General features: G+C 39.1%; 1 protein-coding gene across 3 annotated transcripts in view; it reads right to left on the bottom strand.

Annotated features, from left to right (window-relative positions):
- HYCC1 (hyccin PI4KA lipid kinase complex subunit 1) overlaps positions 1-27,911 on the bottom strand; it is an 85,568-nt gene that overhangs the window by 14,296 nt on the left and 43,361 nt on the right. For all 3 annotated transcript variants that reach the window (XM_084619066.1, XM_084619068.1, XM_084619067.1), the window contains exons 4-10: positions 23,701-23,880; positions 17,721-17,801; positions 17,182-17,297; positions 14,204-14,299; positions 3,822-3,938; positions 2,859-2,946; positions 2,131-2,290 (exon numbers count right to left, since the gene is read on the bottom strand). In XM_084619066.1, coding sequence (XP_084475192.1) covers positions 2,131-2,290; positions 2,859-2,946; positions 3,822-3,938; positions 14,204-14,299; positions 17,182-17,297; positions 17,721-17,801; positions 23,701-23,880 — 838 coding nt within the window. The remainder of the gene's footprint in view (positions 1-2,130; positions 2,291-2,858; positions 2,947-3,821; positions 3,939-14,203; positions 14,300-17,181; positions 17,298-17,720; positions 17,802-23,700; positions 23,881-27,911) is intronic.

The following is a 27,911-nucleotide window of genomic DNA, read 5'->3' as shown; positions in this document are numbered from 1 at the left end:
TTCCTTGCTTGGGTCACACTAGTTGCTTAGAATGAGATTAATATTATGCTTTTCTCTATTAACGGTCACACCATCTCTCTTCATAAGTGAATAGCTTTTTCTATGTTTCATGGGAGTTTGTGTCTCTACTAACACTATCAAACCTCTTGCCTTACTGTTATCTGCTGCAGCAAATACTTGTCCCACCCAATGTCTCTTGAACTTCGCCATCTGTATGAAGCATGATCCCTGCAAGAAGGCAATATCAAAGCATGATTTTTGTAAAGACTGCAAGACCTTTATCTTTGCTGGATAGTCAGCATCTTTAAAATGCATGAAATAAGACTTGTTAGTATTGGCCCATTATAATCCATGTTTTTATTCTGTATTATCAAAAGCAATAAGTAGAAGACACCAGGAGAGAGTTAAATTTGCCTTCAATTTCTCTCAGAAAGAAGCAACAACAGATCCACTGTCTTCGCTCTATGCTTCCCTGTATCAATGAGTTTGAATTACCAACACCAAAGCCACACAGAGGAGCAAGATTAAAGACAGACTGACAACTGGCTAAATCATGTTCAGAGATGGTTTCTTGATTAAAACGCTGTGCTGCCATTTGCTTGAGAGTTGCTGGCCCCTTACTGATTTCAAGGAGATTCTGACAAGTCTGAGGCAGCAGCAGATCCTGCCTTACTTTCTTCCGCTAATTAGAAAGGGCCAGTAGCCATTTCACACACTGTAGGTTGATATACTTCCTTGTACTCCTATGATTTCAGTTAGTAATAACTATTGGAATTTATCTAAGCACTTGTATTCTCCAGCACTGGCTCTGACCCATAAACAGCCATCCCTTAGGACCACTGCACTCAGCCCGTTTTCACTGATACTTTTAAATTTTTCATGAAGAGATTGATGTAAATACTACCACAGTGGGCATTATTGTACGTCAAGGTAAATAAGCGAGAGTTTTGTAGATTACCTACAAATTTGGATGTTATAATTTTTTAAAAAATCAGCACTTATCCAAGATCACTAGGTCATATACCATTTTTTAAACAGTCTTGTAGTAATTTAGTTATTATACTGCCTATATAATAATGATGCCTATCATAGTAATACCAACACTGAGCCCATCCCAAAACAGTCAAAACATCAATTAAAGATAAAGAATGACCATATTATATAAGAGCCAATATTAATGATCTTCACCGGCTTTCAACCCAAGGTGGTAGTTACAAGGCCTTAGGCACAGCAAGCGAACATGAGCACTGATCTGTGCTGGATTTGCTCTTCCTTCTCAGACTGGAAAAGTAGAGTGCAGATAATGGACTACCGCAAAAACAGAAGCCTTAACGTGCTGTTTTCTGCCAGCCCAGACTGGGCATGATTAAAGACCTCTGATTAAGTTATTTTTTAAGCTTCTATTCATGCATAATGATAATAATTATTAATACCATTGTAACATGACCATCTTCTCCCACTCTACACCCTGCCCAGCTTTCTTTGAACATTTTGCATGAAGGTTCTATAGGGAGAACATTACCTGCTTTAAATTAGTTTGGTTATTACAACTAATAATTGCTTCATTCTGGACACAAATGTGGGATACACTAACAGATATTTGATATACTAATGCTTCAAGTTAAATAAATGGTATGTGTAACTTCTTTAGCTACAGATTCAAGAATTTTGTACAGTCCTACATTTTAAAATAAAACCAAAAATTTTGAAGAACTGAATAGCTGAGGAGAGAAACAGAAAATGTTCACTCAGAGCTACAGCAAGGAAATCTGTATTTCCCAGTTAGAAAAAAGGAATCTGTTACTGGCAATTATGTCTCAGTATATAATAGCTAGACATAAGCTAACTCAATAGCACAATGGCTCAAACATCCAACTGGGCAATACTCAATACAGAACCAAGTGAGCTGCTAAGACTGCTCTGTTCATACTCTTCAGAGAAAGATCCAATATATTGGATTTTTAAAGAGAGACTAGTATATAGCAGCTTTCACTCACTAACCAGAGACATTTTGGTTAAGATTAAAATTAAATAGAAAATGTGTGCATTACTCTAAGAATTTCAACTTTTAAAAAAAAATAGCTCTAATAACAAAAGCATAACATTTGATGTGTGCAGTGTGTTTCTTACCATGTCTCTTCCATCTGTGCCCCCGAATAGACATGCTAGTCACAGCATTTCTTGATATTCTAGATGAAGTGGGCGTAATTTCAACCTGAATACATCTTGTACCTTCTTTACTAGATTTCATGGCACCTTGAGGCAGTGATGCCTTTATTGCATTAGCAACCTAGGGAGGAAAAATGTGGGTGAAGTTCTTATCAAGATTTGAATTCTAACAGAAGTATTATTTACAGTAATTAGAATATTTTTACAACTCTGGAAAAAATATAATACCACATGCAATCTGAGATCAGCTATGATTATATGATTCAAAGTAATTATCAAAGATTAGACTAAAATCTGTTAGCAATTATGCCTTTATTTCCTGTTGGTTTGGAGTCTTAAATCAAGCAACCAGCACAATGCTTTAAACAGCTGCTTTGATGGTAGTCCCCATTTAAAACAATGACTACTTACCACATCCTTCATGGTGCTTTTGTGCCTCCCCCAAGGCTTTAAATTCTACTTTTCCATTGTTTGAGTGCATAAAATAAACAACTTTTGGGGGGGGGGGATGGGGGTGAAGGAGTATTAAAAATGCATGCTTCCAAACATCTTTAGCATAGGTAGGACACAGATGATTCCTTGTGGGCCTATGGTTCATTGGTTCATTATAATGCTGCATCACCAGCATGATTTACAGTTTAGTTACTTTGTATCTAGATTTGTATAAAAAATCCCAACATAATACCTACCAGCAGTGGTTCTGGATACAACTCCAGCTGAGCTCTATATAAAATGTCATCCATTGCTTTACGAGCTAGATCCCATTCTCCATTATAACTAGAAAAATTATAATTTAGTATGATTACCAAGTTTTATAAACTGCACCCTCATTTTTATCTTAAGTAAAAGCCGAGTGTCTCTCCTTGGTCACATTACCTTCAAACATTAACAATAACCTTATTCAGAAATCAGTTCAGGTGAGTCATTAAACTTACTATTAATAAGAACAAAACGTACAGGGAGACAATTCTCTTATAAACAGATAGTTTTTACTTTTTAATTAAAGAAAAAGAAATGCAAGTTTAAAAGCAGTTTGTTTATAATCAATAACTTACACTCCTGAGTGGTTTAATTTTAGGTAAACGTTCAACAATTTATTGCATTTTAGTCATGGAATTTCAATAGAAGTTGCATAGCTAGTATGCTGTCTGCTGTTCCACATTTTGAATATTTACTAATGTTGTGAACAAGTCTATGAGATCAGTTATTTCAGTTAATACAACAACATCAAAATTTAGTTAGTTTTACCTTGGAACATTAGTGGATGATAAGAGTGTTGAAGACAAGAGAAGCAATAATGTGGATGTGGCAAGAAAAATTTAAGATTGAAATAAATTTTCCAAAACTGGAACCACATGTGTCATTTCTAAGCATGAACACATATGTGAGTAAGAATGGATATGGGATGAATAGATACACTAGTTGCAAATGGTTATTAAAAATATTCTGATATTAGTTAAATTTACCAAGTGGAATTTTCCTTCTCAAATTGCATGCTTCCTTGCAGCTTACAGAATTATCCCATTAGGAGAATATTAGGAGAACATAATCCTAAACATAATTCTGCCAATCATGAATTAACAGGTACAAAAGAACATCTGTGCTAGAGAGAATACACAAGTTAAGCTGTCCTATGTATATGGTAAACTTACAAGGCATAGTAAATCCCAGTTAGCATTTGCACCATGAATTCAGAAGAAACTGGAATCCTGCTATTTACTCCTTTGTATTTTCTTACTTGTTGCCGAGGATATCCACAGACACAGATTCTAGAGAAACCATGCATTTGGCATTAGTACAGCTGTTAATTTAGATGACTCCTTATCTAAAATATTACAAAGCTAAGAAGAGTTTACTATATGCCACAGCTAGAAGTGGAAACCACAAAGCGAACCCATCCAGCAATCAATTTTTCTGAACCAGATCACTCTTATGTATCCATTTTGAAAAATGTGTGTCAAATAAGTGTTCAAAATGCCCTCTACTGGTGGAGTATGAGTCCTTCATACTTCATTTACACACAAAAGAAATGTAAGTCACTCATCCTACAAGCATATAGCAACGAAATACAGAAGTATCAGATTACTCATTGTACTATACTTCTCAAACACGCACACACTAGTGAATCTACCATATGTTGCTCCTCATAAAATGAAAATTACCTTTGCCAGTATTACAGCATATTACATGCTCTACATTTACAAAATTAATCTAAAAATGGTAAAAATCTGTTCTGCTTTGATGCAAGTTTTCAATTAGATTCCATCACAGATTGTAACATATGTGGCTTTTGTAGATCAAAAATGACAAACTTGACACACATAGTAAATCACGGAATATACATGAATAGACTTTTTTCAAAAACTAAAAGAACATAATGTAATTTAATTGCAGTATTTTAATCAAGTTTTGTTATGTCGTCTTCCTCAAGGTGGAGACTGGAAGATATTAAAGATCAGAAACTAATTTTGAACTGGTTTCAGAGTAACAGCCGTGTTAGTCTGTATTCGCAAAAAGAAAAGGAGTACTTGTGGCACCTTAGAGACTAACCAATTTATTTGAGCATAAGCTTTCGTGAGCTACAGCTCACTTCATCGGATCCTTTAATTTTGAACTGTTATAATGAAATACTCTCTTAGCAGATACTTTATCCTTGTAACACTCCCCTGGTTTCTGTTTGCAGTTTACAGTAACTAGTACATGCATCTGACTTTTTCTGCCATAAACATAAGAAATGACTCTGAGACTGAGTCCAAAGATCTTCTACTGAACAGTGCCTTCAGGTGCCAATAGTTCTTCATAGTTAGGAGGTCCTATGTTTTAATCCTGGTTCTGCCATTGACTTGCTGGGCATTTTTGGACATATCACTTCATCTCTCTGTGCCTCATTCTGCCACCCAGTCTTTGTCATACCTATTTAAAATTGTAAATTCTTTAGATGAAGAACTTCTCTCTCTGTATGTGATTGGGTTTCGAGGCACTACTGTCGTACAACTTTTGACTGAATGTTTCCTCTCAATCCTTTGAATCTTTTTACTACACCTCCACAATTTCTATCTTATTCTTGTAATGCCATCCCTTCTTTACAAATCTCTATTCCTCAGACATCAATATTTTCCTCCTGTTATAATTTATTTCATGTTTAAATAAAAATAATTCTAACACCAGGCTCCCAAACACGGTCCATGGATATCTGCTTTATCTGCAGATATTGACAGATTTGCAGGACTCTCGATATAAAATTTGGGTCCACATTCATCCACGATCCACAAACATGGTCCGTGGATATCCACAGATTTGCGGGGCTCTGATTATGTGGTAAGAGTGATGGCATGCTGCATGAATTTTTATAGGCCTCCTACATGTCTGAAGAGGATTTTTGATGGTCTTGTTGGGGAATGAAGCTAATTTTACATTTAGTTATCCTTAAGTATGTGGTCTCATGCCCCAAGTCTGTCTTGACAGTGGTGATTACGAGCATTCATTTTGATGTATAAGTGATCTGAGCAGCATCTGGATCCACAGAGTTTATATTTGGATTTTATGTGATTTAACAGATAGTCAATGAAGGGAAACATTCAGAATATGAACCCATAAAATAAACTGCATTTCTGAGTTCATCAACCATTCATGAGTTTTATTTCATGCTTCACAAAATAACAGAGTCTTCTCATCTGAAGGGTATTTTAGAGAACATTAGATCCAACTGGCTGTGTTTTTCTGCATGTCTTCATCACTAGTAAACTTGACCCAACCAAGGTCTATAATCCAATTACAGTTAAACTAGTACACTGTAATACACATATGTTGGGTCAACCTTACTGGTGATGATGCTAAGTAGCAAAGCACGCAACTTAGCCTTTAGATTCCAGGTGATTTAGCAAATAGAAAAAAAAAACACAAATATTTTTCCTTAAAGTGCTCAGCCATGGTGAAAAACAGTGCCAGGTTTAGCTATGCAGTTTGATCTTACACATTCTACTTTTGGACAAATGCTGACTAGAAAAATTCCAACAGGCAGTAATACAAATGTTGTTAAAATGTGTTAATGGATTCCAAAAAAAAATCCCACTTTTATAGTCCTTTCTATTTTCATCTTTGCAGGGCATAAACTAGAGTATTTTTCTGGTAACAAAAAAGTTTTCTTAACCAAGAAAGTCTTGCCTCTGATACTGAATGTCTAGATAGATGGCAATAAGGATAAGAGATGTGAAATTAGGAAAACTGAACTTTTCTTGTATATTTAAGGGTGTTTTCCGAGTCTCTATAGTTTATGAAATAGAAGAGTTTGTCGGCTATAAGATAATCGGGGATTGGAGAAAAGGATTATGGAGTTGTTTTGTGGACTAAGTTATATGAGTATGCTAGCTAGAGTTTCCACATTAGTGCTTTCAGTCACTACAGCATAGACATTTGTCATTTCTTCTGGATCCATTTTTCCATCTCCTCTTTTTTTCCAGAAACTGAGTTTTCTTGGTTTCAGAGTAGCAGCTGTGTTAGTCTGAATCCGCAAAAAGAAAAGGAGGACTTGTGAAGTGAGCTGTAGCTCACGAAAGCTTATGCTCAAATAAATTTGTTAGTCTCTTAAGGTGCCACAAGTCCTCCTTTTCTTTTTGAGTTTCCTTGGTAACCATGCTTGCTCTATTCTGCATCAGGCACTTCCTCACATCACTCACTCTGGCTTTCCATGTTCTTTTAAGGTTGCAAAGTCAAGCACTCAGAAGTTAGGAAATGGCTGAATTTAGGCTGCCCTGAAACTTTAATTTGGTCCCTCATGTGTATAAATTAAAAACAGTCTAATTACATGATCCTGCTTCGTTCAGTGCACAGGGAATGAAGCAGCTGTTCAACATTTTTACCATCATCCAGTCAATGGCCAGTCTCCTTCTTACTGCACGCCTGCCAAAGCCTGCAAAGAATGGTGAATACTTGGGAAGATGGGCTACTGAGATCATACGCTGGGCCTGGAAGAGGGGTTTGTTAGAAGAGCCTTACCCAGCTTCTCTCCTCTCCTGCTCCTGGAGTTTCATATGCAGTGTGTTTTGCAGCTGCAGGAGAGACATGGGCCTTCCCTTAGATGAGAACCTGTTACAAAATTTTGGCACTATGCCAAAATAACTTAACCACAACAAGTGACAGAAGGGGGAAATGATTTTCAAAAGTTTGTCTTGGCTAAACCTGAAAGGAATTAAATGGGACAAAGCAGAAGCACTTCCCTGGTCTTGGTTTATCCCTGCCCAATTTCAAAGGCTTGCAGCAAACAGTGGTATTTGAGCTTCTCAAACAAATGATGCAACCATTTATGACAGAAAAAGTTAGACACCACCTGGGGGTGGTGCTCCCCCTCTAATTAAGAATCTGATTAAAGTAGCCTTGAGCTGTCAGCTCTTGTTTGTTCAACTTATATAAAAATTAGTTCCCAGAAAACCAGATCCTGGTGATGGGTTAAAAAATAACTGTACCACAGAGCACTGCAAAAGCTGTGGAATGTGCTTTAATTAAACTAGCACTCAAACCCAAAGCCAGGAATTCCAGAATGTCTGGAACTCTAGATTGAGAGAGGTCTATTTTCACTCTCTTGCATAAAGAAGAATAAGATCTCTAAATCCCTTAGTAGGTTAGAGAGGTAGGTTGTTTTCAGGAGAGTACCCACAATCTGACAGCTCCCTCTTTCTTAAAGTTTGATTGCCTCATGCCCAGAGAAAAGCCTAAAGCAAGAGGGACTCTGAGGAAATCCTCTGACTCACCGTCTGTTCAGTCCATGGTTTAATCATGGACAGCTTTATTAGATATGGGCACAATGGCCTTAGATCAGTCTGGAGCTAGGAGGATTAACTTCCATGCAAACATGGCAAAGTTCTGCTAGACTGCCTAGAAAAAACCCATATCGAGTCATCTGTTTGCCCCAGACTTCTTAAACTTTCCTGAACTACCTCCTTGCTTTTGTGTTTGTTTTGGAGGTCCATACACAGTCAAAGTTTGTCTCATTTTCTGCATATCTCCTTGTCTACCACAAGATTTCACATTTCCCCAGGCTCACCAGCAAGATACTTTAATCAAACCACTGTACTTTTGATGCTTCCTGCTATCCAATCTGTCAGTAATTCACAGAAGTTATTTATTGCTGCCCCTTTATCTAAGCCCACAATGGTTTCACTGTTGAAAAGGTTTGGACAGTGCAACAAATAAAGTTAGTTAAAAATGAAATCCTCCATCAGATACTTGACTGCCACAGCATACAACCCAGAGTGGTCTATTGCTATAGAGGCTCATGCATAAAATAGTTTTAAATGTACTGCTTCTGACTGCATTCTGTGAATGGTCTGGATCTTCATGTCAACCTTCCTTTGAACAAAAAGAGTTTCTCCAGTCAAGTCTGCTTCTTCTGTTGAGCTCCAATTTTGGTATCTCTGCCTTGTCAACAAGCTCTAGTATTTTTGGATGTTCCTATGTATTGGAATTTGAGATATATTGAATGTCTCACCCATGAGGAGGATCTTTTTAATCAGTGACAAACTTTTTAAAGGCCAAATATATTTTCTTGAAATGAGAGAGCTGACAGCTTGGTTTTGAAGGACAGTTCTGTGGAATTTTGATTTAGTTGGTAGGGAGGAACAGTGGACACACCTACCTTTCCCCTCCCCTTCACTGATACCCTGCTCATCATTATAGCATCTCCATGCTTAATTCACACCCTCTCCTTCTAGCAGAGGCTAATGAGGCTATAGAACATTAAGACATATTGGTAGTATTTTACATGGTATCACAGAAGAGGCAGATGAACAAGACAGATTTGGCTAAGATCTTGCTCAAACTACTTGTTTCTGTTGCTGCAGAAACCAAACTAATCTCTGGCTCCCAAATGAAGCCGGCAGAAAAAGCCCCAAAGACTAACATTCATTTCAGAGAGAAAAAAAGTCTCAGTGTTTCTGTGCTAGGAGACTTTCAGTGTTGCCAAAGCTTCTGAGGCATGATAGCTTCATTTCTTTGTGATCTTCCCATAATCTTGCATCTCTGTCAAAACATATCAGGACACTGGCAAGTACTAATTTTTCACCATGACCCACTAACTGCTCAACTCCATGTCTTCTGTATGTTGGTGCAGGGACTGGGCTAGCACATGTGAGTGAGTACTGAAGAACCACTAGTCCTTATGATCAGTTCTTACTTCTGAGGAGGATACAGTGGCCCAGTGACTACACAGGATAGCGCCAGAGTGGTATTTTAGGGTCCCTGATGGTGCTTTTCTGCAGGGACATGCATAACGGCTGGAGTGGTGCTGGTGCTTCTTGCTGCTGCAGAGGTCCCATTTGAAGGTAATGTGTAGGGAAAGGCAATGCCTTTACATCAGGCTGTATGCATTATGGGCACTATGTAGGAGCAAGAGAAATATGGCTGATTGATTGCTTTACTCAATCAGTCTCCTTATCTGAAGGTACAATCTTTTGGTGGTGGACTTTTTTCTCCCCCACAATCCCTCTTTTCCATCAAAATACATTGGCACCTGTTCCTCCCTTTATAGTTCAGGTAGCAGAGTCCTTTAATATTTGGCTGCATTAAACACTGGTTGCAGGGGCAAATACTGGCCTGGAGCTCTTGCAGGTGTCAGCCCTGTGATATACCTGGAGAGGTTAGACAGTCGCACATGAGATCATGAGTCCACAGGCTGGGATTTCAAGAGATGCCACCAACACTCTGAGGCCCAAGACCTATTTCATCTTTGCTCAGGACCCTCTCTGATAGTCCACTTAAAGAGATAGAGTTGAGATCCAGCAAGTCCCCTATATATAAAGATTATGTCACAAGACTTATACTCTATCTGATCTGGAAACTTACGCTTGTTTGCTTTCCTTCAGTGCTTTTCCTAGATCAAGGCCTAGGGACTTAAGACACACTTTAGCATTCAACTAAAACCCATATTGTCCAATAAATGGTTTTAGGGCACATGTGACTAGGGTCCAGGGCTGTGAAATTAGATCATACCCTCTTTAGGGCAGGAAACACATCCAATTTTATTTACACAGCAGACAAAATGGGGTCATAATCCCATAGGGGCCTCTAAGCACCACAGTAGCCTCAGTATATATTCTGTAGCATACCCATACCTAATCTTTTAGTGGATAGATGGTGAGAAAACCACAGACAAGACTGATATCCGTGGAGAGGACAAAGATGGAAACAATCTCCTGTTCTGAAGCAAACCTATAGGATTGAGGTTCATTAGCAGGTTATTGCGGGAAAGTCTGTATTGTCACCATTCATCTTTCACATTTTTCTGGATCTAAAAAAGGCATATTTTGGAGACAAATATAAATGTACAATAACTGCAATGGTTATCACTTTCACTCTGCCTGACACTTTGCATGTTGATTTCAGGATGCATCCAACAAGAAAGAAACCCAAAAGATTTTATCTTTGGATCATCAGAGCAAAAGACAAAAAAAGAGTCATGCTGAGACTCATGTACTCCTACTGGAACCTGCATCTGAGACAGGGAGTAGAGATTATGAAATAAGCTTCAGTGAACAATATGCTTGTTTACCACTCAATAGCAGATGGCTGCTTGGTAAGTCTAGTAGCAGTGTGAGTCTAGGCATATAGAAAGCTAACCAACTATGGTTAAAAGCAGAGGCATTTGGCTACAATGATTGGGATCGTTAGCTTTATTCCAACATCAACTACTTATATGCTTTAATGGGCACGGCTTCCTTAGTATGGATACATCTATTTTATGGAATGATTACCGGTAATACATAAGTAAGCATAAGGCCCTGCTTATAACCAGAAAATAACCAGAAATTTGTTCTGATTTTCAGCTACACTTATTTTTTTTAAAAGGTGTATTAGATTGAAAATAGAAATCTGTGATGTATTGTAATTGCTAAAATCATGAAAGGCTTCCCAATCTAGCCATCCATCTGATGCCAATACCACTCAGAACTCTAAATAGGTACCCTAGGCCAAGTTATTTTCCACAAAAAAAAAAGAGCTAAAATGGAGAGAGGGGAGCAGCATTCCTCTGCTACACCGCATCAAAGTAAGATAAAGACAATAAAAACAGAGGCATTCCGCCAGTATTACTAAAGGTATCTAAACAGAAAAACCTAAACAGAGAATTCTGTATATATAATAAAATCAAAGATTAGGTAAATTCACATAATTGATGTGCTGCCAATGTTATCTCTAATCTTGAGTTTGACCTTTGTAAACTGATATTGTAAAGGTTTGTCATGATGAATAGCAACAGCGTTACATTTCCAAATCTCTGATAAAAATAATTAACCTTTCTAGAAAGGCTGTTCAGTGTAACTCAGACTTTTACCTTTATTTGGGCAGATCCTTCAGCAGAACCATATGAACCGGAAACACCTAAGATATCCTGCTGATTCACTTAAAATGAGGAGAAAGGGAAAATTCTTTAAAAAGGGAATCCCACTACCTGTTCCACAGATCCTCCTCAGACTTAGCTCATCAGCAGATCCACATCTACAGACTTAGAATCATAGAATCATAGAATATCAGGGTTGGAAGGGACCCCAGAAGGTCATCTAGTCCAACCCCCTGCTCAAAGCAGGACCAATTCCCAGTTAAATCATAACTTAAACACACTGAACACTTAAACACACTGAAACATATCCTGGACCTCTTGTGCAAACCTCTTCCATTCCCCTGGTTCCCTAAATTGCTTTCAGCCAGGAGATCTTTGGAAAGACTTACAGACTTGGAAGGCAGACTGTATGAGGGACTGAGGGAATTTAAGTCCTGCTATTACGAAGTTCATGTTTATAGTTTTATAAGCATCAAAATGGACCATCATTCAGTACCCAAACTCATAGTGTTTACTCAGGAATGAACTTTGGTTTGCACCTCGCATCTGCAGCCACTCTATTTGGTTAACCTCAAGATAACTATCACAACTTAATGAAGCAGGATAATCAATGCCTCACTTTCCTATGCAACCCTTAACTGCTACACATTTCTGAAACCTCCTCCTCAGGTCTCCAAGATACCATTACTGTCTAACAAGATGTCAGGTACGCTTCTCCACGTATAAAAGGATCTGGAGGATGGTGTGGATTGCACTCTCAGCAAATTTGCGGATGATACTAAACTGGGAGGAGTGGTAGATACGCTGGAGGGGAGGGATAGGATACAGAAAGACCTAGACAAATTGGAGGATTGGGCCAAAAGAAATCTGATGAGGTTCAATAAGGATAAGTGCAGGGTCCTGCACTTGGGACGGAAGAACCCAATGCACAGCTACAGACTAGGGACCGAATGGCTAGGCAGCAGTTCTGCGGAAAAGGACCTAGGGGTGACAGTGGACGAGAAGCTGGATATGAGTCAGCAGTGTGCCCTTGTTGCCAAGAAGGCCAATGGCATTTTGGGATGTATAAGTAGGGGCATAGCGAGCAGATCGAGGGACGTGATCGTTCCCCTCTATTCGACATTGGTGAGGCCTCATCTGGAGTACTGTGTCCACTTTTGGGCCCCACACTTCAAGAAGGATGTGGATAAATTGGAGAGAGTCCAGCGAAGGGCAACAAAAATGATTAGGGGACTGGAACACATGACTTATGAGGAGAGGCTGAGGGAGCTGGGATTGTTTAGCCTGCAGAAGAGAAGAATGAGGGGGGATTTGATAGCTGCTTTCAACTACCTGAAAGGGGGTTCCAAAGAGGATGGCTCTAGACTGTTCTCAATGGTAGCAGATGACAGAACGAGGAGTAATGGTCTCAAGTTGCAGTGGGGGAGGTTTAGATTGGATATTAGGAAAAACTTTTTCACTAAGAGGGTGGTGAAACACTGGAATGCGTTACCTAGGGAGGTGGTAGAATCTCCTTCCTTAGAGGTTTTTAAGGTCAGGCTTGACAAAGCCCTGGCTGGGATGATTTAACTGGGAATTGGTCCTGCTTCGAGCAGGGGGTTGGACAAGATGACCTTCTGGGGTCCCTTCCAACCCTGATATTCTATGATTCTATGATTCTTTACGGTACTTACAAAAAAGAAAAAGCATCCTACTAATCTTATTCCCTCAGGATAAAAAACAAAACAAAAAACACACACAAACCCAAACCTGACAGCAATAGCTGCTCTTTTGAAGCTTGTGTGATGGTGCTTGAGATCTTTGAGTTAGTGACTAGTGGAAAACTGTTGTGTGTTATTGTTTATGGAATTTCAGGATTCTAGTTCTTGTATTTATCTGCATAAGAGTGTCACCCCATCCTTAACACCACCTCACTTCAAAGTTAGCCACAAGACGCATTTGCAGGATTTGTGACAGGATGTTTGGATTTTAAGAGAGTCATGTTCTTCACTGCATCTTCTTTACTGGGTTGTATATTTCTTGTGGAAAAAAATGCAGGGCATTTCTTACACTTGAGCAAATATGTCTGAGTTTTCAGGTGAATGACTGATTTAAGGTAAATATAAGGGTAACAAATATATGAAACAGGTTATCCTTAAGCTTAAAAGTAAGATATACTACAAACATTTATAAAATGAGAAACAAGAAATAAAAAATTTCAAAGGACTGATACACATTTGTCACATGTATTTCCACTTTCAATATCATGACAATTGTAAGTTCTTTAGACTTCTCAAATCTTAGTAAAATATTAAGTCAGTCAAGTTCCCAGTTGTATAGCAACAAAACTGTAAAGCATCAAAACTCTGTTTAACAAACTTTGCAATGAGATACTAGTATTAAAGGATACTGACAATTTTTACTCTGTGCTTCAACAAAAAGTTACTACTATAACTAAGATTAGAAAAAAAAAATTCTAGATTGTTTCATTGTTTCCCCTACTGATGAGTCTCATGCAGTAAGAAAGGAAAGAAAAGCCATTTTAAAGTGTAGACAATGTGTCTGTAAACCAAAACAATTTACAGGATGTTTCAGGGACTACAGGTGTTCTACATAATGGTAGTATTTTCAGGTATACTACATTACTGTTTTAACCTCTAGTTTAAAACTGCCTGGACTTCATGTTGCCTGTGTCCCTTTAATATAGTCAGCCTAAAGAAAGTTTACCTTGAGCAAATTTGACACAATGATTGAAGAGAAACTGCAGGCATGTAGCTTAAGGCAGCATTATAACACAGCAGGAGGAATGTCAGCACTTCAAACCTAAAGAAAAATTTTTTCAAAATGATCAAAAATGTAAGTTTAAAATATCAACATATTTTTAGTACTTTTCCCTTTTTAAAAGTGACTATAGAGAATAAGTTAACAAATTATGCCATGCACAGGAACCATATAAAAGAGATTCTACTATAAGTAACACAAATTTACAGCATCGTAGAATCACAGAAACGTAGGATTAGAAGGGACATCAAGAAGTCATCTAGTATAGCCCCCTGTGCTAAGGCAGAATCAAGTAAACATAGCGCAATCCTGACAAGTGTTTGTCCAACCTGTTATTAAAAACCTCCAGTGATGGGGATTGCACAGCCTCCCTTGGAAGCCTATTCCAGAGCCTCACTATCCTTATAGTTTGACAGTTTTTCCTAATATCTAATTAGAAACTTCCTTGCTGCAGTTTCCATTACTACTTATCCTATCTTCAGTGGACATGGAGAACAATTGATCACTGTCCTCTTTATACCAGCCCTAAATATATTTAAAGACTTATCAGGTCCTGCATCCATCTTCTATTCTCAAGACTAAACATGACCAGTTTTGTTTTTTTTTAACCTTTCCTCATAGGTCAGGTTTTCTAAATATTTTATAATTTTTGTTGCTCTCCTCCGGACTCTCTCCAGTTTGCCCATATTTTTCCCAAAGGGTGGCACCCAGAATTGGACACTATATTCCAGCTGAGGCCTCACCAGTGCCTCCTGTTTCTTACATACAACACTCCTGTTAATACACCTCAGAATATTAGCCTTTTTCACAACTACAACATATCATTGATTCACTGAATTTGGGACCTACTATAACCCCCAAATCCTTCTCAGCAGTACTATCAGCTAGCCAGTTATTCCCCATTTTGTAGATGTGCATTTGATTTTTCTTTAAGTGCAGTACTTTGCACTTCTATTAACTGAATTTCATCTTGTTGAATTCAGACTACAGTAGAATCTCAGAGTTACAGACACCTTGGGAATGGAGCTTGTCCGTAACTCTGAAATGTTTGTAACTCTGAACAAAGCGCAGTTCGGGCTCCAGATCCAGCAGCTGACACTCCAGGCCCGGCTTCAGCAGCAGCTGAGCTCCCTACTCAGTGCCGACAGGAGTTTGCAAGCTTGACCCTCTCCTCACCCATACCTGTGTGAAAACAGTGCATCCGGCTTCCAGCCAGGGGAGGGAGGTAAAAACAGCACATCCCCCTCCCAGCTGGGGGAAGGGGAAAGGGTGAAAATGGCGCAGACCCCAGTGCTGCTCCTGCTTTGCTGGCTCCGGCTGCATTTGGCTGGCAGCCCATGTCTTGCAGTAAGTGGCTGCCCCGCACATGGGGGTGGGTGTGGGGCGGGGACAGGCAGCCCAGATGTGCTTATCTTTAAGATGCCACACAGACACAATACAGTATTTGTTCCCCCTCCTGCTGCCTGTTTGGTTACTTCTGGTTTCACATGGTGTCCAGTCGACCAGTCAGTCCATAACTCTGGTGTTCGTTCTTTGAGGTTCTACTGTAATTCTCCAATTTGTCAAGGTCTTTCTGAATCCTGTTCTCCAAGTGTTTGCAACCCCTCCTTGCTTGGCATCATCTACGAGTTTTAGAAACCTACTCACCCCTCCAATATTCAAGTTATTAACAAAAATATTGGGTAGTACCAGACCCAGGACTGACCCTGAAGAACCTCACTAGATACATTCTTCCAGTTTGAAAGCAAACCATTGATAACTACTCTGAGTACAGTCTTTCAACCATTTATGCACCTACCTATGATAATTTAATCTAGACCACATTGCTCTAGTTTTCTTATGAGAATGTCATGTGGGACTGTCAAAAGCCTTACTAAAAATCAAAATATATCACATTTACTGCTTCCCCCCATCCATTAGGCCAGGAACCCTGTTAAAGAAGGAAATTAGATTGGTTTGGCATGACTTGTTCATGACAAATCCATGCTGATTCTTTATAATGCTATTATTTCTCTAGGTGGTTACTAACTGATTTCTTAATAATTTGTTCCAGTATCTTTCCAGGTATCAAAATCAGGGTGACTGGCCTATAATTCCCTAAGTCCTCTTTACTCCCCTTTTAGAAGATAGGTACTATGTTTGCCCTTCTCTAGACCTCTGGAACCTCACCTGTCCTCCATGAATTTGCAAAGTAATTCTTAACAATTCCAAGATTGCTTCAGCTAGTTTCTTAAGTACCCTAGGATGAATTTCATCAGGCCCTGCCAACTTGAATACTTCTAATTCATCTAAATATTCTTTAACACGTTCTTTCCCTATTTTGTTTGCGTTCCTTCCTCCTTGTTAATATTAAGTTTTGACTATCTGGTCACCATTAACCTTTTTAGTGAAGACGGAACCAAAATAAATATCTCAGCCTTCTTGATGTGATCAGTTATTAGCTCTCCTTCCCACTAAGTAGGAGAGCTAAACTTTACTTCATCTTTCTCCTAAAGTATTTAAAGAATCTCTTTCTATTACCTTTTGTGTTCCTTGCTAGGTGTAACTCATTTTGTGCCTTACTCTTTTTGATTTTCTCACATAGTGACTTAGCAACATATATCATTAAAGCTGTAGACAGAAGCAGTTAAATGGTTTAAATCTGCAAGTCAACGTTCTCTTCATGTAGTGAAATACAACACAAGTAGTTATTTGCAAATCTAGATTAAGATGTAATTTTAAAAATATGCCTCATGAAAGTATTTTTAAACACACATGTCTAGCAACTAATTCCTAAGATTCTAAATTATCAAGATACCTACGTACAACTGTAAACTTAGAAAATATTAGATGAAAAAGATGGCAGGATAACACACAACAAAAAATAATGAAGCTGCTTTAACCATTTTTATGGATTTTCATGCAAGATCTTACTACAGTTTTACCTGTTTTGTGCTGTTAACATCTCTCTTTGAGGATGAGGTCCACTGTACACCACCCTGGACAAACCATGTTGGGATAAAGCTCCCTCTGTAAGAGCCATGGAACCAATGCTAGAAGGCTAAAGTAAACAGGTATTTGAATAATGGATTCCAAACATTTGTCCTCATAAAGTCTCATTACAAAGTGGAGTAAAAAAACGACAAAAAAGATGGAAAAGTTGTACCTGTGCATACATTTTGAACCTACATAAATCTATCTGGCTGCTTTCTTATGTTATGTAATATAGCAACTGCCCTGAGATTAGGAGAAAAAGTTAGGAAACAAAGCTATGAAAAAGTTGGCACTAAAAATTGTTTTAAAAACAAGTCAAGCTTAAATGGCCTCATTAGAAGACAATAGCCACAAAAGGTATTGTTTGAAAAGTCAAGTGTGTCATTACATCATCAGGTATAACACATTGCTTTCTTTAACTGGCCTCAGGATAAAAGGAAGTTACACAGTCTATCTGGTAACAACCATGCATTTAAGTAATTTCACTCACTTCATGATACACTGAAGGTTTGGACAAGGATGGAATTGTGAAACTCAGCATTTTACTATGCCCCTGTTTGTCAACTATTTCCTGTAAAACACAAAAGACATCAAGGGTTACGATATTAAAATTTTTATTGTGAAAATCAGAAGAGCTCAGTTAACATGCAAGAAATTTTATATTCTAGGGGAAAATTCTGAATTAGTTAAATATCATTATCTGCTCTAGAATGCAAATAGTCAGCTAGAAGCTTAACATAGCCTTGATACTTTCCCCGAAACTAAGTGTTGTTGGCTATTTTTGAATTCACTTAAAATAAAGACATTTGTTGGTATTTGTTAATTGATACATACTGGACATTGTTAATAGTGTACAAAAGAAATATACATTTCTATAGAGTCTGTTGCAAAATATTTGTCTTGAAATAGATATATAATTCTTTGATTTAACAGTATTATCCATTATTTTTAAAAGCTATATTGTACCTATTCTTTATTACTACTGAGGAGTAAAGGCTGAAGGTGTCTAAACCTGGTAAGAAAACCTGCTTCTCAATAGCATAATAATGGCTAACTGGATATTTAAAAAAAAAACAAAAACAAACAAACAAAAACCACAACACTTTTAATTAAAAGTTTTAAATCCAACTCCAGCCTAACACTAAGATCTAACACTAAATTATATCTCAGAACATTTGCACAAGAAACCCAAAGTTTATTAGTACATATCTACACATGGGTGAGGGGGGAGGACCCTAAAGAAACTATATTCCTGGATGCAAGGGTTCAAAGAAAGGGAATTACTTTCCTGCAAGATGAGACCTTCAGAGTAACGGGCATTTTATCCCTGCATCTTAGTGCATGATTAATAGAACGAGCAAAGATGTGCTAACAATACCACAGAAGAGCACTGGTCCACAGCGTTTCAAAGCAAAGGCTTCAGAAATGGGAAACTTTGAATCAAACCTGACTGGAAGAGTTGGGGCAGAATCAACAAATGATACCCAATTGTGCTGTTGAAATCCACAGGAAAGAGGGAGCAACAGAGAATGTAGCACAGCCAATATGATCACGAAGGACCCAAGACATTCAGGATATAACATGTATACTCAGCAAGCAGTCATCTGGGACTGTCAGTCAGAGGCAGGCCTGGCTTACATTCTACCCCAAATACTGCTCTCCTCAAGGGTCAAACACATCTAGGAGCTAGGGGATTTCAGTCTCATGTTAAGGTCCTAACATCCAGGAGTTAAAATTTTGCATAGATGGTATACTTAGAAAAAAAATTTCAGTTATGAATAATTTACCCCATCTTTTAGCTTTATCTCTATGGATTCAGTCAATAACATGGAATTCAGGATACAGAAGGCTGTGTACTATAAATATTTGTTATCTAAAGCATGGAACATTTTCTAGGTAACTGAACCCTTCAGCATCAGAATTTATATCTCCAAAGATAGGAGCAGAGAAAAAGTTTAAGGAGAATTGGATTTTAAGATGGACTCTATGACAATATCATCACTATGTTGGAAAGCCAAAGGTATTAAGGTGGAGTGAGGGAGTGGCAAAGCAGGACAGATGGTTAGATTGGAGCAGATGAAATCTCACAGGTACACTGTTCTTTGGCCAGAATATAACTACAAGCCCCCATCATTCTCCATGTCACCATGGATCCTTCAGCTGTTGGCATTCCCTCGTTCCCTAGCCAGGAGGCAAGAGTAATTGACTAGAAGTCTGGTCTCCACAAGCTTCCAATGAACCCATAATCTCCAGAAAGAGGCAGTTGATTACGGCTCCCATAGTCAAACTGGCCCAAAGATGGAGAGGGGGAGGAAGTCTCTGTGGCCAGAATAAGTAAAGCACCTCCTGCCAGACAGGCGTCACCAGAATGGTCTTTTCCAAGTACCCTACTTAGGCCTGTCTGGGAAAGAGATAAGAAAAGAGAACATACAAAAGAAGAACAGACTCTTTGGGGGAATGCCTAGTACTTTACTGTTCTCTCTCTGCCTGTAGAGCATTACAAGACCAAACTGCTTATGCGAAAAGCAGAATTCCGACTGTGGTGCAATGCCTGCTTATGATTACGGGAGCCTTTGGGTGCTAAAACTGTTCTATTGAGCCGTTTCCATGAGTGCTGGTAGACATGATTATCCAATTGTCCACTTCTAGACTGACACTTCCAGTCTGAGAAAAAGTTACCAGAGCCACTGAGATACTCCACTGAAGCATTCATTCCCTCCTTGTTGCTCCAGAGATCTAGAACTGATAGACAAAGCCAGAAAGGAGTAACCATGAATAGATGCAGTTTGACTGTGGGAGCAGCAAAGAATTCGTATGAGCCTTCCACAGTAGCAGCTGCTAAATCAGACACCACTGAACTATTCATGACCATGAATACCTCCAGTACCTAGTTCTTCTCAATGTGAGATGCTATCAGTTTATTTCTCAACTAAAGTCAACTACATTTAAGACAATATTTCAGGATACCAAGCACCATACAGACGTAGGCCTGGCCAACAATTTCCCTATCTGAATTGGGCCCATTCACACCAGAAATAGGCCCAGAAGCACAGCAGGAAAACTGAACAATGAACTAAAACTCTGATCTATGCACGTCTTAACAAAATGAGTTAAGTGCACTAGCTCCTTTAGGGCAGAAATTACTTTCTCTCAACTTCTAAGGCATGCAAGCAGTTGGCTGGGAGTTAAACCACTGTTCAGTGTAACAGATGGTGCACTTGCACCTACACAACCAAAACCCTTATCTGTAGAAGTCCCACAGGGATCCATCATCTCCGCACATCCCAGTCCATCTATATGAAGCCTTGAGGAGGGATTGTGAAACAGCTTGGTCTAAAATGTCTGCAAAATGCAGATCTTACCCACCTGTAATTCAGAAGCAAACAGCACCAAGCTGTCAAAAGGCTTGGGTGAGATCAGCCCCTGAATGAGGAGCAGCTAGATTAAGCTAACCTTGGAAAGACTGAGGTGATTTGGGATAGAGAAACATTTTGAAGAATTTGTTCTCTCTCACATATAACCCTCAGTTTAAGACATTTGTCTGCAGAGTGTTCAACAGTCAACACCTATTTTGTTCTCTCAGACAATAGGAATTGTAATATGTTGCCCAGGGTCTTGCGTGACAGAGGCTAGTATCAGGCACTTTGGAGGAAGGTATATGAAACCCTGGACAATTACAGAGTAACATTTCCATATGGGAAAATTCATCCTACTCCCTGCCCCATCAGCCAGTGGTGGGTTCATGCTCTAAAGCATGAGGGATTATCCCCCAGTTTATTTTATCTAGACATAAACAGATGTCCTCATCCACATAAACATAAAATCTTTCAACACCTCCCGAGTTTTTGTCTCAATGATATCTTGTGGCAATAAGTTCCACAGGTTCATTATGCATTATGTAAAAATGAATGCCTCCCTTTCTAGAATCTTACATTTGTTGCCTTTCAATTTCACTAAAAGACTACTTTTCTTTATCATAAAAGGAGTGAATGGATTTCTCTCTACTTTATACCATTTATCATACCTTCATGTCTTCACTCAATTAAAACAGTCCCAGTTTTTTCTAGTCTGAGCCACATGGAAGTCTTTTTATAACTCATTTTTGTCATCAATAGATCCCTTTCATTTCTGCTTTATTTGAGATAGGTCACCTGACCTCTATAAGGGATGATAGTTTCAGTATTTTCTATCCTATCCTTTGCACATGTTAAAAATAAGGTTTTTTTGGACTATCACTATATGCATGAGTGGATGTTTCCATTTAAATGACCACATCGATGTCAACGTCTCATTCTTGAGTAGTTAGTTGCAGCCAGTTTAGAACCCAACAACATGTATGAGTAATTCAAGTAATTCCTTCCAGCATGCATTACCTTTCATTTGTCAACACTTTCATCTGACATTCTGCCATGCATTCACCTAGCTGTTAGGTCTCTACGTTTTGGTTACAGGTAACCAATTGGTCCAGTTATATGAATTTTAATGAAACTGATTCCCTGTATTACAGATAATTCTGTAAATTAAATATAAAACTAAGTTGGAAACCAATAAGAATGGCTCATCTGAGGGGACTGAAATCACTACTCCTTTGGTGAGGAAATTTTCAAGTGTTTTCAAGAGGCTCATTCCCCCTACCCCAAGAAACCAGAGCATTCAATATATAGGGATCATCACTGTTTGCATTAGCCTACATATCTTTTTTGCTGGCATTTTTTGAGAGCTTAAAAAAATTAGCTGAAAGGACAAATCAAGTGTCTAACAGCTCATTTCAATTATCTTTTGGACCACAGAATGCAGAGAAATATCCTGTTTGTTTTTAAAACACTACACAGTACTTATGGCTACATGAGTAACTGTGTGTGAGAAGGAGGAATAAAAACTCAGCATTAGTAGGTTAGTGTTATTTCAGAATGTCTTGGAAAAATATTAGGCAGAGACTCTCTTGGAGATGTAAGTCTACCTTAACCAAATCCTTATTGCACCAAGAAGCTGGAAGACAGATGGAAACAGCAGACAAAGCTGTATTAATAATTGAGAAACCTCTCTTAACTGACTATTCTAAAGGGAGAAGGTTGTGGGTACAGCTTCAGGTTTTTCTTTCTGAAATGCAAGTGAGTGACTTTATCCTAGCAGGAAAACACAAGGGGTTATCCAGCTATACTCTGACCACCCTGGATACCTGTGTTATTAGGGAATGCTAGTTCAAAATGAATCACAATTCCAGGCATAAACCCAGTGCAAGAGTCAACGGTCCTGTCTGTGCAGGAGATTGTCTAGGAATGCTATCGTCTTTTCAGCTGCAGTTAAGTCTGTGGAGAAGCATGCATGCATGGTTGAAGGTATGCATTTAGCCTATTAGAGAGAAAGTTGCACAAAACTGTTTTGAAGTTTGCATGAAAAAATTCTTGAGCTGAACTTGTTTCACTACTTTGCCACAAAATGGGCACATCTACTCTTCCTTTTCACCCCTCCTAATTTCTCAGAATTTTAAACAAGCCGCCTTTCACAAAGTTGTCCTCTCCCTCATTGCCCTGGTCTCTCTCCTAGAAAGTACAAGGAATTAAATTAGAGAAAATCCTGAAAGAGAAAACACTATGCTTTTAGACTACACACTCGGTACAAGGCAGAGAAAGACTGGAAATAACAGGATGGGGAAGCAACCAGTGCCTGTGCTCCAAGTTTTGGGTGTGATGCAAGCAAACGAACAAAACAAAACAAAAATCCATTAGATAGAGATGGGAACTGTTCAATGAAAAATAAGTTACTATTCTCATATTAGATATGAATAAGATCTCCATGGAAAATTTTACAGCATGAAAGGAGATCAATTTAAGTCCCCAAGTCTCAACAATTTAACAAGTTCCTGGTCCTTTATTTTTAAGAGCAAAAGCACATCTCCCCAAAGTAATCAGACAATCCTTAGAAACAAAAAACTGTCTCAAATGCAGTGCCTCTGAAATACTCCCTGCTAAGAAGATTTGGCTAAACATGTTCTTTATCTGAACGTGAGAAAATTGGTTCTTTTAGCTTATCCCAACAATGATAGTTTAAAGTGTGAAGAGGAGACTGCTGGCAATTCCAAGACAGAGCTTTCCAAAAAAGAGAGAGGGAGACAGAAAACTGAAGACAACAATGTTATGACAAAAGGAGAGTTGATATGGAGCAGATTAAAGAAGGCATCTTCAGCATGGATTTCAGCCAGGCAGCCTTTGCCCTACGATGCCAAATGGAGAGAGTGCAGCTTTTATAATTATAGGACTGGACTTGCTGATAATATATAAAGTTGCATTTTCAGCTGCATATAAGCAACATATATAAGATTCCTAGAATAGAAACACACAAACTCTTCATTTTTGTCTTGAAAGAAACCTTAGATTGTTTACTCTCCACTCCAATACGAGAGTTTATCTGCTACCAAAAAAAGCCCACTAACATTTTAGGTATTTGAATAATTATGTACATATACAAACCAAGTTGTAAACTCCTAGGAGAAGAGCCTCTATGCAGCCACTGCTCTGCAGATCTCTGCTGGCTGAGACTGCCAGGTAACACCACATCAATTCTGGCAGAAACTGCAGGGTGAATCGTAGTAGTCGTTCCTCTCCACTGCGATAGAACTCAAAAAGTTGGTGGCAAACTGGCTCTAGCAGCTGGAATAATATAAGATGTGACTGTCAATGGAATAAAACCTGATCACAGGATATTGTCTCCTTCTGCTCAATAAATATGGAGGCCAAAATGTTAAAAGTTCGGTTACTTCTGCTTTGAAAATTAACAAATTATACATTAATTTCATGTGTTATGAAGTGACAGAGAGGCTGGCTGAATCTCCCCTATACCCACCTTCACCCTCCAGTCTGGCCCAGTGGATAGGACAGAAGATTACACTTTTACCTGCAGAAGAATTCCCACGGCTCCTTTCCTTCCTCCTTTGTCCCTCTCTAATCCCATAAAGAGGCTGGATGAAGGAGGATCTTGGTGAATATTTCCTATTCATAAGTGAGTAGTAGTAGTAGCAGCACAACAGGTAAAACAATAGAAACCTAAGTATGAATACAGTACAGTATTCTCACTGAGTCAGCATATACAGCTTTACTTCACAATCTACGGAAAAAGACTACAAAGAACTTCCTTCCCTACCCCAAAATGAATAAAGTTAGCACCGTATGAAACAGGCAGGGACTAAATTTTAAGAGGGCTGAGTCCTACACACAAAAAGTACAAGATTCTGAATCTCTTATCTACAAGTAATGAGAGGAGAGGCTCTTATCCTGGCTATAAAATAAAGATGTATGTCCATCCTAAGGAAACTGATTAGAAAATAGGTCCTTGATGCACCAAAATTAACAGGCTTTGCACTACTGAGATTCTCCATGCAATTTATAACTTATTTTAACCAATTCCAGTTAGTACTTATAACTAAACCATGACAATTGCCATGATCACATTTTAGCAAGTTACACATTCCTGAACTCTTGTAGGACAGAACAACTCCTGAGCAAATACTGCTGAGTTACTGAGCACCCACATACTTGGAGGATTAGTGTTTTCCCGGTCTCATCGGACCTTGCCTTTGATGTATCTTACTGCAACAGAATGCACAATTCTATATTGTATATAAAACTACACTACACATGCACAATCCAACAGTATAGGATTTAGACAGCCGTGTGTTAGGGAAGAGTAGAGCTCAAGTTGTTACATGTTCTAGTCCTCCTTGCCCGGTGATGTAAATTCTGTCTGTTAAGTTATTTGACAACTTTTTACTGCATATGATACTATTCCACGTTCTATCTTCAGAATGTGGTCTCATGTGGAAAGGTTATCTCCCACAGAAAGGAGATTTTTTTCTCAGTTACTTCCATGGGCTAAGACCAGAACAAAAGTAGCGAGTGTTAGTTAGTTGCATGTTTCCTATACCACTATTCCATTCAGTGTTGAAACTGTTAGCCACATCAAGCACCACTTCTGCAATCATCAGCATTTAAATCAAAGATATGTTTCCATATCCAGAAGCTGGCAATTATTGCAGGTTTCATTTTTTAGTAAATACATAACACAGTATGCAAGCTTCACGGCAGGATCAATTCCTTTAGTGGCACAGAACTTCCAATCCTCTATCTTTAAAGAGAGACTCACTGCAGAGCACAAAACAACTACTGATGATGAAAGAATGAATTTACTCAAACTATGCAATGCAAAAAAATTGCAACATACCGCAGTTTTGTTTTACAGGATGAGATTTCCAAAAGCTTAAGGAAGTTAGGCCTCCAATTCCCACTGAAAGTCAATAGAAGCTAAGTACCTAATTCCCGTGGGTGATTTTGAAAACCTCATCACCCATAATAGTGTGACTGATTAACTCCAATGCACAAAAATGGAAGTTTATTGGGATTTCTATTGGAACCAAGCAATCCCACTGCCTATAACAACCAGGTAACTAGGCCATATAATATTCTGAAACGATGACTAATATGCTGGACTCTTGCTCCATCACCTTTTGGAACCATAAACTGCAACTCATTTGTGTATATATGTTGCCTGCTTTAACCTGTAAATAACTCTCTCGTTTCTTCTTCCTAGTTAATAAATCCTTAGTTTACTATAGGATTGGCTACAAGCACTGTCTTTGGTGTGAGATCTGAAGTACAAATTGACCTGGGGGTAAGTGACTGGTCTCTTTGGACTGGAAGCAACCTGAATATTTTGTGATTTGGGGAGCACAGCAACCGTTTATCACCAAGTCCAGATTGCCTGGGTTGCAATATAGACTGGACTGACTGTGACTCCATGGTAAAATGGTCAGGGTGCTTCAGGAGTTCATGTTTGTTACGTTCTACAATTAGATTTCACCAACTCAGTACCACCAGTTTGGGGTGTCTGCCCTGCTTTTTGACAATCTGTTCTGAGGTTGGCTCTCGACGTTGTGAATCACTCCAGACAGCGTGACAGAGACCTTCTATTAATATTGTTGCACCCAACTCAAAACTGAAAATGTTCATCTGACAGACTCTCAGAAATGGATTCCAAGTCATCTAACTTCTGATTCTATACCATATTTGGCCACTACTGCAGCTTTGCTGGCATTTTTCACACACAAAATCCAAAAGTTATAATCCTAGAAAATGATGGGACCAAAATAATGCTGGGTATGAGAGAGGGTGGTACTAAATTTCTATTGAGAAAGTAAATTCAGCAGTAAAGTCACCACTGCATTACCCACAAAGTAAGTCTTATAAATTCAAGGAGCTGACTTATGATGAGACAAAGTATTATTGAACATTTTTTAACTCCCTCAAATACTGTGATAGAGATTCAGGTTTACTGTAACTGTAATTATGATGTATAAACTATGTACAGTCAATTGAAAATTATTTCTGACTGCACCACTTAATTCCCATGTGATCTTCCAAATTGATAACTTCAGTTATAAGGGAGTGTGCTTGTAGAAGAGACTGTTGAGGAACCAGGAAGTATTTCTCCCCAATTTAGCTATAACCAAGGAAGGAGATGACACCACTGGACAAGGAATACAAATCACCTCTGGTACAGATGATCTGTCAGAATCTAGAGTAGGGTGAGCACCATCAGATACTAGAAAATGAGGCCAAATTTCCAAACAATTTGGAAGCAGAATATTTATCTGAAGCTCCTGGAAACCTGGTCTTCCTCACCAGCACATTAGTCCTTGGTAAACCCAATTGTGTTAGGTGAATAATGGAGGGGAAAAGAACTTATCTTACAGTAACTGTGGTTCAAGATGTTCTGTAACACCTGGATCCCACTCTGTGCACATTCACCCCATGCACAGGAGATCGGAGTTTATTTAGCCAGCAGTATCTGTTAGTATTCTCCCTGCATGACCTCATGCTACCCCTCCCAAGACCAGGAGCCCACCATCGTCCCATCCTATTACACCATGGCCAACGCCGTCATCTCCTCCGAGAGCATCTTCGTGGTAGAGATCGCGCTCACCTGCCACAATGGGGCGCAGAATGTGGCCCTGTATGCTGACGTCAATGGCAAACAGTTCCCTGTCACCCGGGGGCAGGACGTGGGGTACTACCAGGTCTCATGGAGCACAGGAATGCCCAGTCGGGCACCTACAAAGTGAAGTTCTTCGACGAGGAGTCGTACAGCGCCCTGCGCAAGGCCCAGCACAACAACGAGGACGTATCGGCGATCTGAGCCCTGTTCACAGTCAGCATGGATCACCAGGGCACCTGGAGCAGACCCTGGGTCTCCACGGAGATGCTGGCCGCCACCATCAGGCTCCTCGTCTACTACCTGGCCCTGAGCGCCAGGGGGGAGCATCCAGGCCTGAGGGGAAAGCTGGGGTCCCCCTGTGGGGTCCCCCTGCCATGCTGTGTCCCCCACTGTCCCCCAATAAACACTGTCCCCACCCAAAAAACCTGTAAGTCATTTCCTTTGCTGCCCAGAATCCCAATAAGATTCAAGAGCTGCAGGAAAACATAGTGGATATGGAATCCATCTATACAGAACAAAGAAGAAGCACAGTTATTGCAATGTAAGTAACAGTTCTCTGAGTATCTGTACACATGGATCCCATCTTGGTGATTACCAAGCAATTAACTCCTCCAGGAGGTGGAAGCTAGGAGCTCATATAAACAATGACAGGCATCCTAGAACTACTGAACAATTACTTAACAATCAAGAGACA

Source organism: Lepidochelys olivacea (assembly GCF_965140295.1).
Source record: "Lepidochelys olivacea isolate rLepOli2 genome assembly, chromosome: 2".
NCBI lineage: Eukaryota > Metazoa > Chordata > Testudines > Cheloniidae > Lepidochelys > Lepidochelys olivacea.
Note: the sequence above shows the minus strand (reverse complement) of the source record. Positions and strands in the feature narration are given on the sequence as shown.